The sequence below is a fragment of the Cibotium barometz genome, chromosome 14 (genome assembly GCF_041138505.1).
Source record: "Cibotium barometz isolate CiBa-2024 chromosome 14, ASM4113850v1, whole genome shotgun sequence".
NCBI lineage: Eukaryota > Viridiplantae > Streptophyta > Polypodiopsida > Cyatheales > Cibotiaceae > Cibotium > Cibotium barometz.
Window position 1 is genome coordinate 34,925,146 of NC_141059.1, and position 15,972 is coordinate 34,941,117.

The 15,972-nt window shown below is 43.4% G+C and overlaps 1 protein-coding gene across 9 annotated transcripts in view; it reads left to right on the forward strand.

Moving 5' to 3' along the window:
• Positions 1 to 14,875, forward strand: part of CW7 — a 124,073-nt gene extending 109,198 nt beyond the window's left edge. For 4 of the 9 annotated variants that reach the window (XR_015267387.1, XR_015267390.1, XR_015267391.1 and 1 more), the window contains exons 12-16: positions 11,506 to 11,560; positions 11,958 to 12,080; positions 13,435 to 13,664; positions 13,747 to 13,945; positions 14,602 to 14,875. Coding sequence is in view for 2 of the 9 variants with exons in the window: in XM_086808489.1 (XP_086664615.1) it covers positions 11,506 to 11,560; positions 11,958 to 12,080; positions 13,435 to 13,664; positions 13,747 to 13,770 (432 nt within the window). In the remaining 7 variants the exon portion in view is untranslated. Of the gene's footprint in view, positions 1 to 11,505; positions 11,561 to 11,957; positions 12,081 to 13,434; positions 13,665 to 13,746 lie in introns of all 9 variants that reach the window. The other 5 variants (XM_086808489.1, XM_086808490.1, XR_015267388.1 and 2 more) reach the window with 4 other exon arrangements.
• Positions 14,876 to 15,972: the final 1,097 nt, after the last annotated feature.

Genomic DNA, 15,972 nt, shown 5'->3' on the forward strand with positions numbered 1-15,972 from the left:
TAGTTTGTAGGCTTGTGCAGGTTTTCTCAAATTTTACATTTTAAACCAACAAGAGTCAAGAGTTTTAAGCTTACCTTGTTCTTTTGTTTTAAACTCCAAAAATAATTTGAACTCAAGCTTTTAAGGATGTGTCCTCCTATTATCTCTGATACCATTGAAACATGATCTTTTCTCCAAGTAATTACGTGAGCTTGCAATTTTAAATAAACTAGACACATATTAAATAATCTTGTGCACATACATACATAAACTCTAGCTACATGATAGGCTACAAATTATTAATTAAATGCTAATACAAAAATATGCTAATTAACATATGATCTTCGTCTTCACACTATCTCTCATCTTTATGACACCTCAATCGTCGGTAGCCTCGTATAGTGTGACACCTTAATCGGTATCCTTGCACATCTCACTATCTATACTCATAAACATAATCCACATTATTTAAACAATCGATTGAAATTACGTTGTCTTGATAAATAGGTGACTATAATATCAAATTACGCGTTTTCATTGACAACAGGACACACATGGGTGTTCCGGATATAAAATAAGAAACATAATTCCCAATAACACGAGTGATTCTCATAACATTCTCTCTTGTGGGTTGCAGCTTTGCTCAGTTGCGTAAATTCATGAGAGAATGACTTCATGATTGCGGTGGAAAACTCCATCAACACAGAATGTAGATATGTAATAATCGAATCTAATGAACATATGTGAAACTAGTCTAAGTGTTTTATACAACAAAGGCACATTCCATATACATAAATAAGATGGTACAAGATAGAAGACATAAATGTATCTGGTGTATCTTTATGAAATCAATCACCACTATACTAACACCACTATACTAACTCCATATATAACTTTGAGAGAAAGGTCTTATGACGTTTGTCTAAGATAAACAAGAATACTACAAAGAAAGTTAAAATATTGAGCAACTTGATACGCATGTCTCGGTTATTAGCAATGTATCCAAGCAACGTGCCATTAAGTATTATAGGTGTAAAATTCAAGGACATATTACTTAAATTTGTTTGACAAAGATGAAGGATAAGATCGCAACAAAGGGAATATTTGACATGAAAGTACTCAAGTAAGAGGGTAACCCAACCAACACACTATCTAAAGATGGAGACATGTATAAAATTGATATTCACAAAAGAGTTTCATATTTGGATTGTATTGCATTATCTTGTTCTTTCTAGTTTCCATACTTCTAGTAAAATCCTTAATCAACTTGAGATATTAGGAAGACTATAGCACTATCTAACACTTGTAAATTGACATTATAACTTAGTTTACAGCAGCAGAAAAGAATATGTTAACTATTAACATAATTAAAACCCAACCAGCTCAAGATTATTACATCAATTATAATACTCATAAGTAATTTCTAACGACAAAATTGATTTACAAGATTAAGTAAGATTGCTAAATTATTGAAAGATTGGTAAATTATTGATTAAGATTAAGAAAGATTGTTGAATTATTGATTCTTAGGTTGAGATAATAACCAATTAATCCAAGTAAAGTACACCAAGTCCTAGAATCTAACAGACTAACTAGAATTTATAAGAATTCCTAGCACACTAAGAATGAGCTAAAACAACTATATGCACACTAGTGATGTATAAATTTTGCCGCAATATCAAATATACGTAAGTCAAAGATTTGTTCAATTTAAAACTTGTTGAGTTTTTCAAATCATAAGAATAAGATTAGACCAAATCTCAAGTATTGGATCTATTTTGAGACAAGAAGTTTACTCAACTACAATAACGGTTAACATATATTAAGTAAGATCAAGATTTACTTAGACCGCTAAAAGTTTACAAGGATTGCTAGAAAATTTGATATCAGTTTATAGAGAAAATCATAATTTATTAATTTATTATTTTTAAGATAAAGAAAATTTGTGTCAGAATTCGAGTTTTAGGGAGATTATATCTATTTTTAAGGAGTGATATATGGAGTTATATAGTGGTATGGGACATCAGGTTGATTTCATATAGATACACTAGACACATTTATGTCTTCTATCTTGTACCATCTTATGTGTACATGTGGAATGTGCCTCTGTGTTATGGGACACTTAGACTCATTCATATATGTTTATTTGATTGGATTGTTACATATCTGTATTATGTATTGAGCGAATTTTTCATCACCAATCATAAAGTCAAAGATGTTTACATTAACTCACTCTGAAATACGCAACAATCGCCCCTTCAGAGTGATGGAGTGATGCCTGACAAACCAAAATACCCAACAATCTCTCCTTGAAAGTGATGGATTGAAACCCTACCAGGGATCGTGTGCGCTATCTGAGCTCCCTCCCCGCCGGCTATACCTCCTGCGTCCCCCCCCCCCCCCCCCCCCTCTTTCCCTCTTTCGTGAGTTCATACGCCTCCCCCTCTCTTCACTTCTCTGCGCCCCATCCCTCCCCCACGTTGCTACCCCCTGTCGCCTCTGTTCTGTCCCTTGCTTGCTGCCAGTTCCTTCTACGTAACTCTCCCCCAGCCCTTCCTCTCCTTCTTCCCCCCCTTGCCTATCCGGCCAGTTTCCCCTTGCTCTCTGTCCCCCCCTTGCCTGTCGCCAGCTTCCCCTCCCCCTTTGCTTTTGTCCTAGCGTTGCCTGCCCTCCCTTTCTCCTATGCTCGCCTTGCCCTGCCTCTCCCTAGCCCTTGCTGCCGTCTCCTCTTCTCTTCGCATCCCCCCAACCCCCCCCCGTTTCTTCTCTCCTCTATTCCACCTTCAAACCCCCAGCACCCCCCCCCCCTTTTTTTGCTTCTTGTTTCCCTTTCCTCGCAGGTTGATTTTCAGCTTCTTCGGGGCGTTCCTCTATTTGGCAAGTCTCGGCTTCATTTTGGTCTTCACCCTCAGGAGGACTCCATGGTAGCCACTCCATCATCCTCGACTGAGGCTGCCATTGCTGGAATATCTTTTTTCGAAGCGGACCTTCAAATTCTCGCCACGACCATCGCAACATTAGAGGCCTCCATCCTAGTTTGCAAGATTGTTGGTAGCCGCTATGCGTGTAGACAACTTAGGGATCTTTTACATGCGAGCCTCGTTGGTGAGCCTGCAAAGATCACAGATATTCACCCTTTGGGGCATGGATACTACCAGGTGGAGTTCGACTCCCCAACGGCGTCAGACCGAGTCATGTAGCTGAGCCCCCTTGCATTGCGTACGACGTAGGTCTTCTCTGCGTGGTGGCAGCACGGCTTCGATCCTGCGTGTAACCCTTTGGCTGGTGTGTCAGGCTTCCCAGGACTTAGGAAGGAATACCTTCCTCTCCTCCCGGTGATAGGTGGTGCCATCGGGAGAGTGATGGAATGCCCCCTCGCCACTGCCATCTCAGCCCCCGCATGGGCGGTCGGGATTCCATCCCTCCATATCTGTATAGCCTTGCCGGACTCAGTATCTCATTATATATCTTTCCTAGCCTCCAGGGCGATCCCATCCATCAGCGTGTGGAGTATTCAGGCCTCCTAGGTCAATGCTTCATTTGTAGGTAGATAGGACATTTAGCCAGATCTTGCCCTCGACGGCAGTCTAGGAGATCGCCTTCGGTGATTCTCTCCCCGTTCCTCGTTTTGATCCTCCCCAAGGGGTAGAGAGAGAGGCAAGTTCTCAGGCAATGGAGGATCAATCCCCGACTTCTACAGATGACCCAACTGCCGGAGAGTGGCGGACGGTTGGCCCGCTCTCGGGCTGTCCGTCGACCACCAGAGCTGAGCGCTGCCACCCCACGTGCCAGGCTGGTAGAGCATAGGAGGATTCGGTTCTGCCAGAGAACCGTTATGAGCATTTATCTCAACACATACTTGTTGGCGATGGATCCCCTCCGACCACGGAACGGGTCCCTTCGGCCCTGCCGGTTTGGCGGTCGATCCCTTGTCGAGATTTCCCGGTGAAGCTGGTAGACCCCATCGAGTCCCAGGCAAGCCTCTCCCAGCAGCCTCCCTCTCGGTCGGACCTCTCCTAGTCATGTCCCTTCACCTCGCCGCCCCTATCAGATCCCCATAGGATCTCCTCCTAGTAACAGACTCGAAACCTGCAAACAAACAAACAAACAAGAAGGGGGTGCAGGCCTGACTCACCTCCCAACCACGATAGCCGTGGGTAAGCCCACAAGACTTGGTTGTCCCCACCAAGCCACGAGCTGAGCTAACTAGATGGACGTACCGACCAATCTCTACCTCGTGACGTCCCATACCGCCACGAAGCTACCCTCGCGGACCTCGAGACTGCTGCCGGCCTCGGCTGCATGAAGCATGTACACGTCTGTACTAGATCCAGGCTCCAGACCATAGAGCTCTCACAAATCATGCGAGACTCTATATCACTAATGACTAACCTTGGTCACCCTTTTATAGGCTCTTGGCTGGTCATCAAGCGTCCACACTTGGGCGCCCGCCCGTTCATACTTGGGTGCCCGCCCGTTAGTCTATCCCTAACTGAGCTCGCCAATCAGCTTGCCTAGCTCCAAGCTTCCCCAAACCTCGAAGCTAGTCTCGTGTGCGTGTAGCACACGGTAATGCACATGACATACTCCCCTTCCTCTAAGAGCTCACTCCTGAGCTCACTAAAAGGCTAGGGTAATCTCTCTGAAGAGTAGTCAATGTCTCCCATGTAGCGTCTTCCTCAACACAATCCTTCCGCTTGATCTTGTATTTCGTGATAAGCGTATTACGCAATCTTCTCTCACGAAATCCAAGAATCTTTTCAGGTTCGTGTGGAACAAATGTCATATGCTCGATATCTATGATTTCTTGATGAGGAGTAACTAACTAGTCTGTTTCACCCAGACTCCAGTACTTCCTTAAGTCCACTGACATGAAATACAGGATGAACTTTCACATGAGAAGGCAAATCCAATTCATATGCAACTGAACCAATCCGTCGTGTAATACGAAATGGTCCACAGTATCTAGGAGATAATTTCGGAGATCGACCTGTCTGTAAAGTCTCGGAATCTTTCGAAACTCGCAAATACACCATCGCTCTTTCAGAGAACTCTCTAGGTGAACGATGTCTATTAGAATAAAATCTGTCTCGGTCTTGAGCACTTCTAATAGATTCCTTCGCAACTTATAACATTTCTTGCATATCTTGCAAAAAATTACGTGCTGCATCATGCTGAAGTCCTGAGAATCCCACTGTAACAGGTGATCTAGGTTGAAAACCATACATAAGCATGAAAGGACTAAAACCTGCACTCGTATGCTTAGTACTGTTTAAGCAAATTCTAACATAGGAAGATAATCCTCCCATGAACTCTGTCTTTTGGATACATATGCTCGAAGCATATCCTCCAAAATCTGATTCACTCTTTCTGTCTGGCCATCAGATTGAGGATGGTTTGAGCAACTCAAATTCAAAGTTATTTCCAACTTCTCAAAAACAAGTTTCCAAAAATCACTCGTGAACTTAGAGTCCCTATCACTGACTATGTCCTGCGGTAACCCGTACAGTCTAAACAATTGCTCGATAAACTGTCGTGCTAATTGCGTAGCTGTAATAGTCTTCCGGGTCGGTAAAAATCTAGCCATTTTTGTCAAGCGATCTACAACCCAAATAGAATCGTGGCCTTGATGTGTTCTTGGCAATCCGGTAATAAAATCCATGGAAATACTTTCCCATTTATTACCTGGGATTTGCAGAGGATGCAACAATCCAGTATTTGCTTGACAAACTTGACACTTGAGAACATAATCTTCTACATACCCTTTCATCTTTGGCCAATAAAAAGTGTGTTTCACTAACGATAGTGTCCTGTGTACCCCAGGGTGTCCAGCAGAAGGGGCGTCATGACACTCCTTAAGAATCTTAGACCTAATGTCTGGGATCTGTGGTACACAAATTTTGTCATTACGGAATAGTAAACCATTCCGAATCACAGCATAAAGCTCTTTCTCAAGGGTTGGCCAACGAGATTGAGTGTGGTCTAGCTTTTTACTTTCAAAAGCAACAGGTCTACCATCTTGAAATAAAGCACCCCCGATGGCATAGTCACTGGCATCAGTCTCAAGGACATAAGGCCGACTAGGGTAATGCTAAGATAGGTGCTTCCTTGACTTTATCTTTCAAAAGTCTGAAGGCCATATCCAGATCGTTATTCCAAGTGATAGGCTGATTTGACTTACGTCCACGACCTTTCAACAAGTCGGTTATCGGTAGTGTGAGCTGAGAGTACTCCCGCACAGATTTCCGAAGAAAAACAACAAAACCGACAAAAGAACGAAGTTGTTTCACTGTTCGCGGTATAGGCAAGTCCAGAACCTTCTGAACTCGGACATAGTCAATGCTCAATCCATTCTAGTGATCTTGTGTCCCAAGTAAATGGTGTCTGTCATGAAAAACTCACATTTACTTAATTCAACATATAGTGGATTCTGTCTTAAAATAGTTAAGACAATCGTGAGGTGTCTAACGTGATCCTCAAGAGTACGACTATATATCAAAATATCATCCAGGAACACAACCACAAATTTTTCCAAATGTTCACGAAAAAGATCATTCATCATTTGCTGGAAAGTGGCTGGAGCATTGGTTAACCCAAAAGGTAATACGAGAAACTCGTAGTGGCCATACCTAGTCTGAAAGGCTGTTCTTTCGACATGCCTTTCATGAATACGTATCTGGTGATAGCCAGTACGTAAATCTATCTTCGTGAAATATTTCGCTCTTGCTAACTGGTCCATCAGGTTATCTGATCTAGGGAGAGGATAATGGTTCTTAATTGTCAGCTTGTTCAATCTCTTGTAATCTATACACATTCTCCAGGTGTTGTCCTTTCTCCTAAGCAACACAGGTGCATCCCAAGGTGATTTACTTGGACGGATCTGGCTCATCCTTAAATTATCTTCGAGTTGTTTAGCCAACTCATCCTCCTCAGCTTGGCTCATCCTCTAAGGTGGAATACTAACAGGATGAGCACTAGGGATCAGGTCAATACGATGATTGATTGCCCTTTCAGGTGGTAAGCCCGATGGCAGTTCCTTAGGAAATACATCTTGAAACGAATCAAGTATCTTCTATAATTCTTTGCTTTCAAATACACTTAATTCATTGACATCCATAGAAGGTATGAGAAATGAAGAAAGTGGAATCAATACACAATGGAAAGCAGTATACAAAGAAGAATCCATTATATTTCCAAAATCAACTGTATTTACAAAAGGTCCATGAGAGGGATGTATACAATTACCTAAGATACTATACTGGGTGTTTCTATGTTGAAAAGAAAAAATATGACCAGACCAATCTATCTAGACTTGAAGAGTCTTAAACCACTCAATTCCTAATAACAAGTCTACATGTTCTAGGTGCATAATATAGCATTCTAGAGTATCTTTGTAGTCCTGAATTCGGATTGGTAGCATCTCCACCTTTTGATCGCATACTTGCCGACCCGCAAGTAGGCGTACCTCATAGGTATGATCGTTGGGTGTCGTATCAAGACTCAATTTCTGCACAAGTTTGTAGTTAACAAAGTTGTGTGAGTTGCCAGGATCTAGAAGAATGTGGATTCTATGGCCATTCACTTCTCCATAAACTTGGAGAAGATCATGCAAGCCAAAAACTTTAGAGTTGAACAGACAATCATAACATGTACTAGGGCGAGAGTGTACAGTAACTGACATACTTGTCAAAGACAATTGGTTACCTGCCTTTGGCTTGGGTCCTGCGTTGGTCTTTGCACCCTTTTGCTTCAGGCACTCGTTACGCATGTGTCCTTTTTCTTCGCAGATGAAGCAACGCCTCTCCTTCTTGAGCTTCAAAGCTTTAAGGAGACGTTTCTTCTTCGCTGGTGTCGAACTTGAATTCTTCGAAGGTTGGTCCAAAGACTTTTCTTCAGTCGTGTTAGCCATTGGTGTGGAGAACTTTCTTTTGTGCTTGTTCCCTTGCTTGGTAATGGGTTTAGACTTGGAAGAGACCATTGTATCATCATAGATACGAGCTGAATGAATGGCCTCGTCCAAAGTTTTGCATTTGTTATTTTTAACCTGGAAACGGTATGAGTCGGGTAAACCGGCTACAAAGAACCCCAAAAGAGTTGTGGGATCCATCTTCGTAGCTTTCATGTGCAAGTCCCTAAATTTTTGGAGGTAGACCTCATAAGTGAGGTGCTGCGCGGTCATGGTCAAAGCTGTAAACTGGGCAACAACATCATAATCATCCTCTTTTTTGAGGAATTCTTTCTTGAAGACGTCTTCGAACTGTGTCCAAGTCGTTGGCTTAGGGTTGATTTCCTTCCACCAAAGCAAAGCTTTGCCTGAGAGGAAACCTGTTGGTAACTGGATCTTTTTCCCATTGTCATATGGATGGAATTGAAAATGGACTTGCTACTTATGTAGCCAAGTGTCCACTATCTCCTTGGTACGCTGCTTTTGCTCGCCCCCGAATTGTTCCGGAGTAATGTTGGGGCCTAAAGCAGAGGCCAAGGTATCCATACCCGAAAGAGTAGATAGGGTAGTGGGCAAAAGAGAGATGGAGTTCTGCAAAGCCTGCATCTGCGCGGCGATTTGTGCTTGACGTTCCGAAGAAGAAGCTTCGAGAGCCACTTTAAACTCTTAGAAATCTGATTTTGACACATAATATTGGCATCGGTATCTTCCGCAGCTGGTAGGCCTTCGCGTTCGATAAGGGGCTCTAACTCGGATTCTTGGATCGACATCTTGAAGAGGGCAAGCTTTTGGGAAAGCCTATATATTCTCCTTAAGCGGGCTTCTTGCCACACATCTCTCAAGTTTTCAAGCTCTCAAGCCCTCAAGTTCTCTAGCACTTTTCTCTTCCAATCTTGAGCTTTTGCTTTTGTGTTTTAATATATATATATATCTATATTTTGTTTTCTTAAAAAAAACACCTTTAAGCATTAGGTGGGTCTTTAAACCCTTTAATAAGGTTTAATCCAAAAAAACGAAAGCACAATGTATGTTTTGTTTTTTTCCAAAAAAAAAAACAAAAGCTAAAATCAACGTTGGTATGCTTTTGTGGTTTTTCCTTTGCCCACGTGGATTTAGCGCCACACGATGCTTGCGTGGGCCTGAGGTCGCCGCCGCGTGCGCACGTGCCTTGCTGCTTGCTAAAAGGTGTGGCCGCCTGCGCACGGCTGTCTGTCCACGCTGCAGGCTGCGCACGTGCTTTGCCGACCACGCATAGGCGTGGCCGCCTGCCTGCCTGCCTGCGTTGCCACATCGACTGCACACGTGCGCTCACGTCCGCCTAGCTGGCGCTGTCACCTGCGCATTGGTGATGCCCGCCTATACGCATGCGCTCCCTACCCTTGTGCAAGACCCGGCCAGCAGCACCCGACCCTGCGCATATAGCAGTCGGCGTCCTTCTCTCTCTCTCTCTCTCTCTCTCTCTCTCTCGGACCTCATGGAAGGCGGCCTTCGATCTGCCTTCAATGAGATTATGCTCACAGGCACCATGCTAGAGAGGCTCTTAGAGGGCTTGATACACTTGATTCCCAAGGAGGGTGGTGACGGATTGGAGATGCGACAGTGGAGACCCATCACTCTTTTAGGGACCGCCTATAAGTTCTTGGCCAAGGCCATCAGCAAGAGACTATATAGGTAGTTACCCCCGGAGCTTCAAGAGAGAGGCTTGACTGGGATCTGGGGTAGAGACAGGCTTAGCATCGACATCGACTCTGCTATCCCTCAGGAGTGGCTGACCCCTATCCTAGACCCAACTCCCCCTCTGTGGCTAGGCGTGTTCACTAGGCATGACATTCTTTTGGCAGTCCATGGAGCGGACAAGGGCAGTGGTTCACATGGCAGATTAGAAAGATCCGAGCCTCCCTTGGAGGATTTCATTGGCTGCACCTTACAGAGGGAGAGGGTGATTGGATTTCAGGCGTGGAATTGGCACATAGACCCCCCACTTGACAAGGTGGCTAGGGAGAGATTTTGGTGGCTATGGATATGGGAGAGCCGTCCTCTCACACGCCTCCAATGGGACCCACGAGAGTGGATTTGGCATGACCTTGCTGACTGGGAGTAGACACTGGATGCCCCCTTTTTTTTTCTATATATAGTGCAGCTACGCAGCAGGATTCAGATGCTAGAGATTGATGGCACCCCGGCAGCGACAGTACATTGGTAGTCACAGGGAATCCCACAGCGTTTCCTCTTAGATTTTTGGAAGAGGCTCTGGGATAGTTTTCGGCCTAGAAAGATCACCCTCTTTCTCTGGCTGATGGGACACAGGAGCTTGGTGGTCGACACATGGTTGACAGTTAAAGGTCGGCTAGCAGCTTGCCTGAGATGCGGCTACCCACAGGAGTCTCATCAACATTGTCTTTGGGATTGCCTGAAGGCTCAGTAGGTCTATCTCTGGATTCTCTACATATTCACGATGGACAGGGCTCGACCCGGATCATTACATGGGGAACTGTTGCTTGGGCCACAGAGCTGAGGTGGTCAGAGCTTATGAGGAGGATGGTGAGGGCTAGCCCTTCAGGTCTCTCACCTCCGCATTTTGGCAGTACCAGTCATAGCCCCATCTATTGACCATTGGCGATCAGGCTCATGCTAGAAATGGGAGATTTACAGCAGCATTGCAGCCTGGCACATATGGTGAGCTAGATGCAGCAAAGCTTTCGAGGGTACCCACACTCCGCCTGCTTAGTCCATCAGGAGCATTTGGCATGACATCATCCATACCCTTTGTGGTCAGTGGGGGAAGTTGCAAGGTGTGGAAGCGACGGGAAGCTTTCTTGAGGCTCTGGCGGCTTGGCCCTTTTCTCACAGATAGAGGTGGTGACCCCACTTGGCATTACAAACCACTTGTGTGGTTGTTCCCCCTCCCTCCCCGTATACGAGTCCCGGTATATGAGATAGCCTTCTCCTCATAGAGCGGCCAGCCGGAGGAGAAGTGTCTTTTTCCCTCTTTTGATTATTTGATCCCTCTAGCCCTTTGTGGTTGTATTTAGCCCTTTGTGGCTGTTTTTTATTAACTAATAGAAGGATCTTTTTCTTGGAAAAAAGAAATTGTGTAAAAAAAGGCACCCTGAGTTGTGTGAGATGGAGGTGTGACTCTAACAGGACAAGCAAAGGGGTATAGGTGACAAAGCTTAAAGCAGGGGGCGAGCATCATGTAAGCCAGAGGCAGGTTGCAGGTATGTGTGCATATGGGGGCTGGAGCAGTGTGAGATGGAAGAGAAGAGGGGTGGTCACACTTGCAAGACACAGCAGGTGCTGAGGGACGGAGGGGAGGGGTGGTGCCCAATGAGCGGGGGTGTGAGGGGCACATTATATAACCCTACACAAGCACTCTTTTGCAGCAACCTCCATTCTGCTAAAAAAGATCATATGAAATTGAAGATGCATCATATGTTAAGTTTTACAATTGATAGTAACAACCACGATTTCGTGATGAGGCGACACTCCTGAATTTTTGTTTTGGTCACCGTTCTGCTTTTGAGGTATCAAAGCACGTCTTACTAAATTTAATTTGATTGATTGGTTGGTTGTCTTTACAGCTGACTTTGTTCTCAGGTTTTGTCGGCTATGACATGGTGCGGTCAGCCTTTGAGGGTAGGTAAACGAAACTTCTTATTAAGCAAAGCCTTTTTACCTAAATGATTATAATCTCTAAAACCATTTCAATTCAACTGTGTAAGGAGTTCGCAGTGATCATATTTGGGTGCATGATTCACCTTCCATAATCTGCTTATGTCACCCACTCAAAGTGAAATTTTATCAAGGATGAGAACCTGAACAGTTGCTTTAGGTTTTGGAGAGCCCACTTAAATTTTAAACACGCTCTTTTGGTGCCAGCATTGTTGCCTAAAATACATCTAAGAACTTGATAGAGAAATAATTCTCGATAATGGCTGCTCAAGCATTTAAGTAAACTACTTGAACACACTGTGTTAGAGTAGGTGCCAACACTACTTAAATTAGCTAAAGTTATATGACTCCAAATGTGCAGGTGGAAGATCAAAAATTGGTGGTTTGTTACATATGGGATCGACTTCAGCTCGGTCAGAGCGCCTTATTATGCATGGACCCGGTGGACGTGGTGAAGTTGAAGTTTCTGTCTCAGGCCTTCCAGGTTAGTTGGAGAGTTCATAATACCTCCGTATGATCATGGAATCGTGTCTCTGTCTTAGGCTGTCTAGTGCAGAGCCTTGGGCATCTGGTCTCTATCACTTTAGAAACTCTGGCCGGTGAAGGTCCCACCCGTATACTATTGTAGGACATCCTAGGATTGGTCCGTTGTTCAAGAGTCCTTAAACTATATTTAACACCTTAGGACCCATGTGTGTATGTGTGAGTGTGTGTGTGTGTGTGTGTGTGTGTAGAAGGTAGATGCAGCATAATTATGCTTTCTTGGGTCAGCCACTGTCTCATTCATATGAGTCCTTTAGATCCTCACTGAGGCAGTCTTTGTATGATGCCTGTCACGAGGGTGATCTTCATGTCTCTTGCATAGAACTTTTTTACTACTGTTTTTAAGTTCTAGGGTTTAGACATCCTCTTTATGTCAAACCCCTTTGTACATTTATGATATAATGCAATTTCAACTGGTTTTACCCAAAAAAAAAAAAAAGTGTGTGTAGAAGGTAACCCATCCCTCATCGTGCAATTTTTAAGCATGATAGAAACAGGTAAGGAGGCTCTGTGTAGTGCTTTTTAGTTCTAGAAGTAAAAGGCTTAGACACCACCAAACTACTTACTTGAGAGAGGCCCAAAATCCTCCAGAAAAAGGCCATGCATACTACCACGGATCTTGTAAAGGTTATCTGAAAAGGTAGTGCTCCTTTGTCTCAGTCTCCCCAATGTGACACTGCTGCGGGCCTCTTCCGCAACTACAAAGCCCTTTCTCAGATCACAAGCAATATGATTTGATTCTGACCTGACCATTTGCAATCCTCAAAGCATGTGACATAGGTCTCTGGATATAAGAAGTAATCCATTTAGAAACCCATCTTCATCAAGACTTTACTGTGGTAGTCTATTCAATACAAATGCGTCTAGTGACAAGCCATCTTGAAGTCCTGTAGTACCATTCTCTTCCATTATTTCCTAGCTCTATGGATGAGGTCATTGCAATTGGGAGACAGCTTGGTGCAATTCTTGAAAGGTCTGTGCCCGTCTTACCAAGATTAACACCACTGGAAAAACTCGGGCATTGGGCTTGAGAAAACGACTTCCTAGTATGTGTATACTTGTCTAGACTCTAGGATTCTTACTGTGGGCTAATGTAGAGGATCACAACCTTGGTCTTTTTGAAGTGTTGAGGAGGTCGTAAACTGGTTGATTTGTTTGGGGATTGATTTTCTACATGCGATTCACATTAATGGATGTAAGCGAGGGAGGAGCTCAAAACTGATTTACTAGAGATTTGTTAGGCTATGTAGCCATGCAAATTTGAGATCTTACATGGACGTTTCAAAAATGGGCAGATGAAAATGCCCAGCATGTGTCACAGGCATCCTCTCTATGGAACTCGAAAAGCGCAACAAAGCTTGGAACAATCATGCGCAAGGCAGCTGTTGCAGCCTCGCTAGCAGCAAAGCAGGCATATGTTGCTTCGACTGGTGTCGAGAGTAATATGGAACCTCTTCCACTCCGTTGTTGCTTGATGTCCCTTTCTCTACCTTGGGATGCACTTGCCCATGACCTTTTGTTCAAGGTTAAGTTTCTACTGTTATTTTTTGGGATGGACTATTGGTTCTAAATACCCATCCTGATTGTCGGTTTGGTCAGTTTTGCAGGATTTTTGTAACGAGGAGAAATGACGAGGGATTGTTTCGCTTTACAATTAGCAACATTATTCAAGCAAGCGTCTTGTGCAGGCCTGGTCAATCGTGTATTATTAGACTTCATTTTTACAGCACTCATTAAGAAATAAAGCATCATATAAGTTTATCAGGTTTATTGGATCAAGGATTACATTATCCAGGCAAGCAACAGGTAAATGTTTGCTGTCTACTTTTTTTGAGTTCTGTTGGTGTGCTTCCCTTCTTTCTTGTTTACCATTATTTTTCTGCTCGAATTAGCTCTTTGAAAAGGGTACAATAACCCAAACAAAAAGTTAACCTATTCTTTACAGTCACTGCTGCTTCCTCTGCATGTATCCCCCTCCCGAGGACTAGGTTCATCTAGAGACTAAAAGGTGTTGGCAGTTGTCTTGAGTGTGCGCGCTTTTGTGAACATGACAGCTCTATTGGGCATTGGACATCAATCAGACATCAATTGGTTTACTCCTTGATTGACCTATTGTATCCTTGGCCATAGGCCTATCACATTTGATTGTTGTCACTGCCCACACGTGCTTGTGATGTACCAAAATCTGCAAGGAGTCTCTGAAGCCAATTTGCAGCCCCAAACTGCGTGTGTTGCAGCCATATAATTAGCTTGATAAGGCTGCTTCTTGCTGATCATTTGATGGTGCCACTGCCACAATAATCTAAATGCGTCACCAGCTAGAAAATCTGGCCTATGTGGTTGGATATATCAACAAAACATGTGAACAAAATAAGACTGGTTACTACAAGTCAGTTTGTGGCTTATTTACTAACTACAGGTCTAAATTATAACACTAAAAGCTCTGATTCTTTGGTATACAGGCTTCTGATGTTCTATGCCTTTGAAGGTGAGCTCCAATCTGCTGAAAAGCATTACTGAGGAGGGGTTTTCCAAGCAGATGAACCATGTTGATTTGTACATAAGAAGGAAGAATTATGAAACCTCGAGTATGGATCTGGTATTTGAATGTCTCTGAATAATGTATATGAGTGTACAATACTGAATGAGCAAGCCATTGACTTACGTGGCCATATGACAGTTTTGCTGTGCTCTTTCATTATGCTGGAAGCAATTATGTCTTTGATTCTACCAAAAGCCATGTTTAGAGCATCCATATTGTAATGCTCCTTGTTGGATTTTAGCTGTGCATTACCTTATCTTAGTAGATTTTAAATGCAAGGCTCTGAATAAACATCAAGGTTTAAAAAACATTAGTACTAGAATGCAATACACATGATTACTCAACGCTGTTATTGTTGGGTTTACCTACCAAGGCATGTATCCATCCACTTTTGGGTTTGCATGTGCTCCTCAATTGGCATTCCTAAAATGCTCTGATTTAATGATTTACCCACCATATGACCAAAGATAATCAAAACCAAACTTTAACTAGGCAAATTGGTGTTTTGATGATGCAGTTGGGAGGTCTTCGTCGAGGCCCTCACTTACATAGCCAGGGAAACGAATTTTTGAACTTCTTGTAGTCTTCCGTAGCGATTTCCTATCTTGCTCCATTCTTAAGTTATAACAACAATGAGTAGAAAAAATCCAGGATAGGGAATACATTATCAAATAGAAGGCCATGGCAATGATGCACAGCTTCAACAAGAGACTCAAGAGCTTCACACATCTAGCTTGGCACCTTGTCATTATGTCAAAGTTATCAAGAGTGAGTGCACTCTTTTAGACACAGAGATAGGAATCTAGATCACTCTCTTAGAATCTCTCCGTGGGTCTCTCTTGCAACAAACATTTGATTGATACTGTGTTATCGTGCTATGTAATCCAAGACTTAACATTCAGCTCTATGTACGTCAGTTGTAAGATTGGCGGGTCTTCTTGTTGAAGCGCCGTGATAAAGCCTTCTTTACTCAATTCCATCCCTTGGCTTCTGAACACAAATCAATACACATAAGAAGCATTTCTTCCCCTTTTAATGCAAGAGAGTACTGAACTTACAATGAAAGGGTACTGAACCTGTGACTTATGGGTCAACAAGCCTTGATTCTAACCAATTGAGCTAATGTTTGGGGGCTGAATTAGAAGCAAGTTAGACACATTGGGAATGCCCTTTAATGACATTCATCTGTCTTGTCATTTTGTGTAGAACATGGCCAGTCACCAAACACATGATCTCAAAGCGCTCTAATTTTTTTTGCATCTCTCTTAGCATTGAATACTTTCGTATGTAC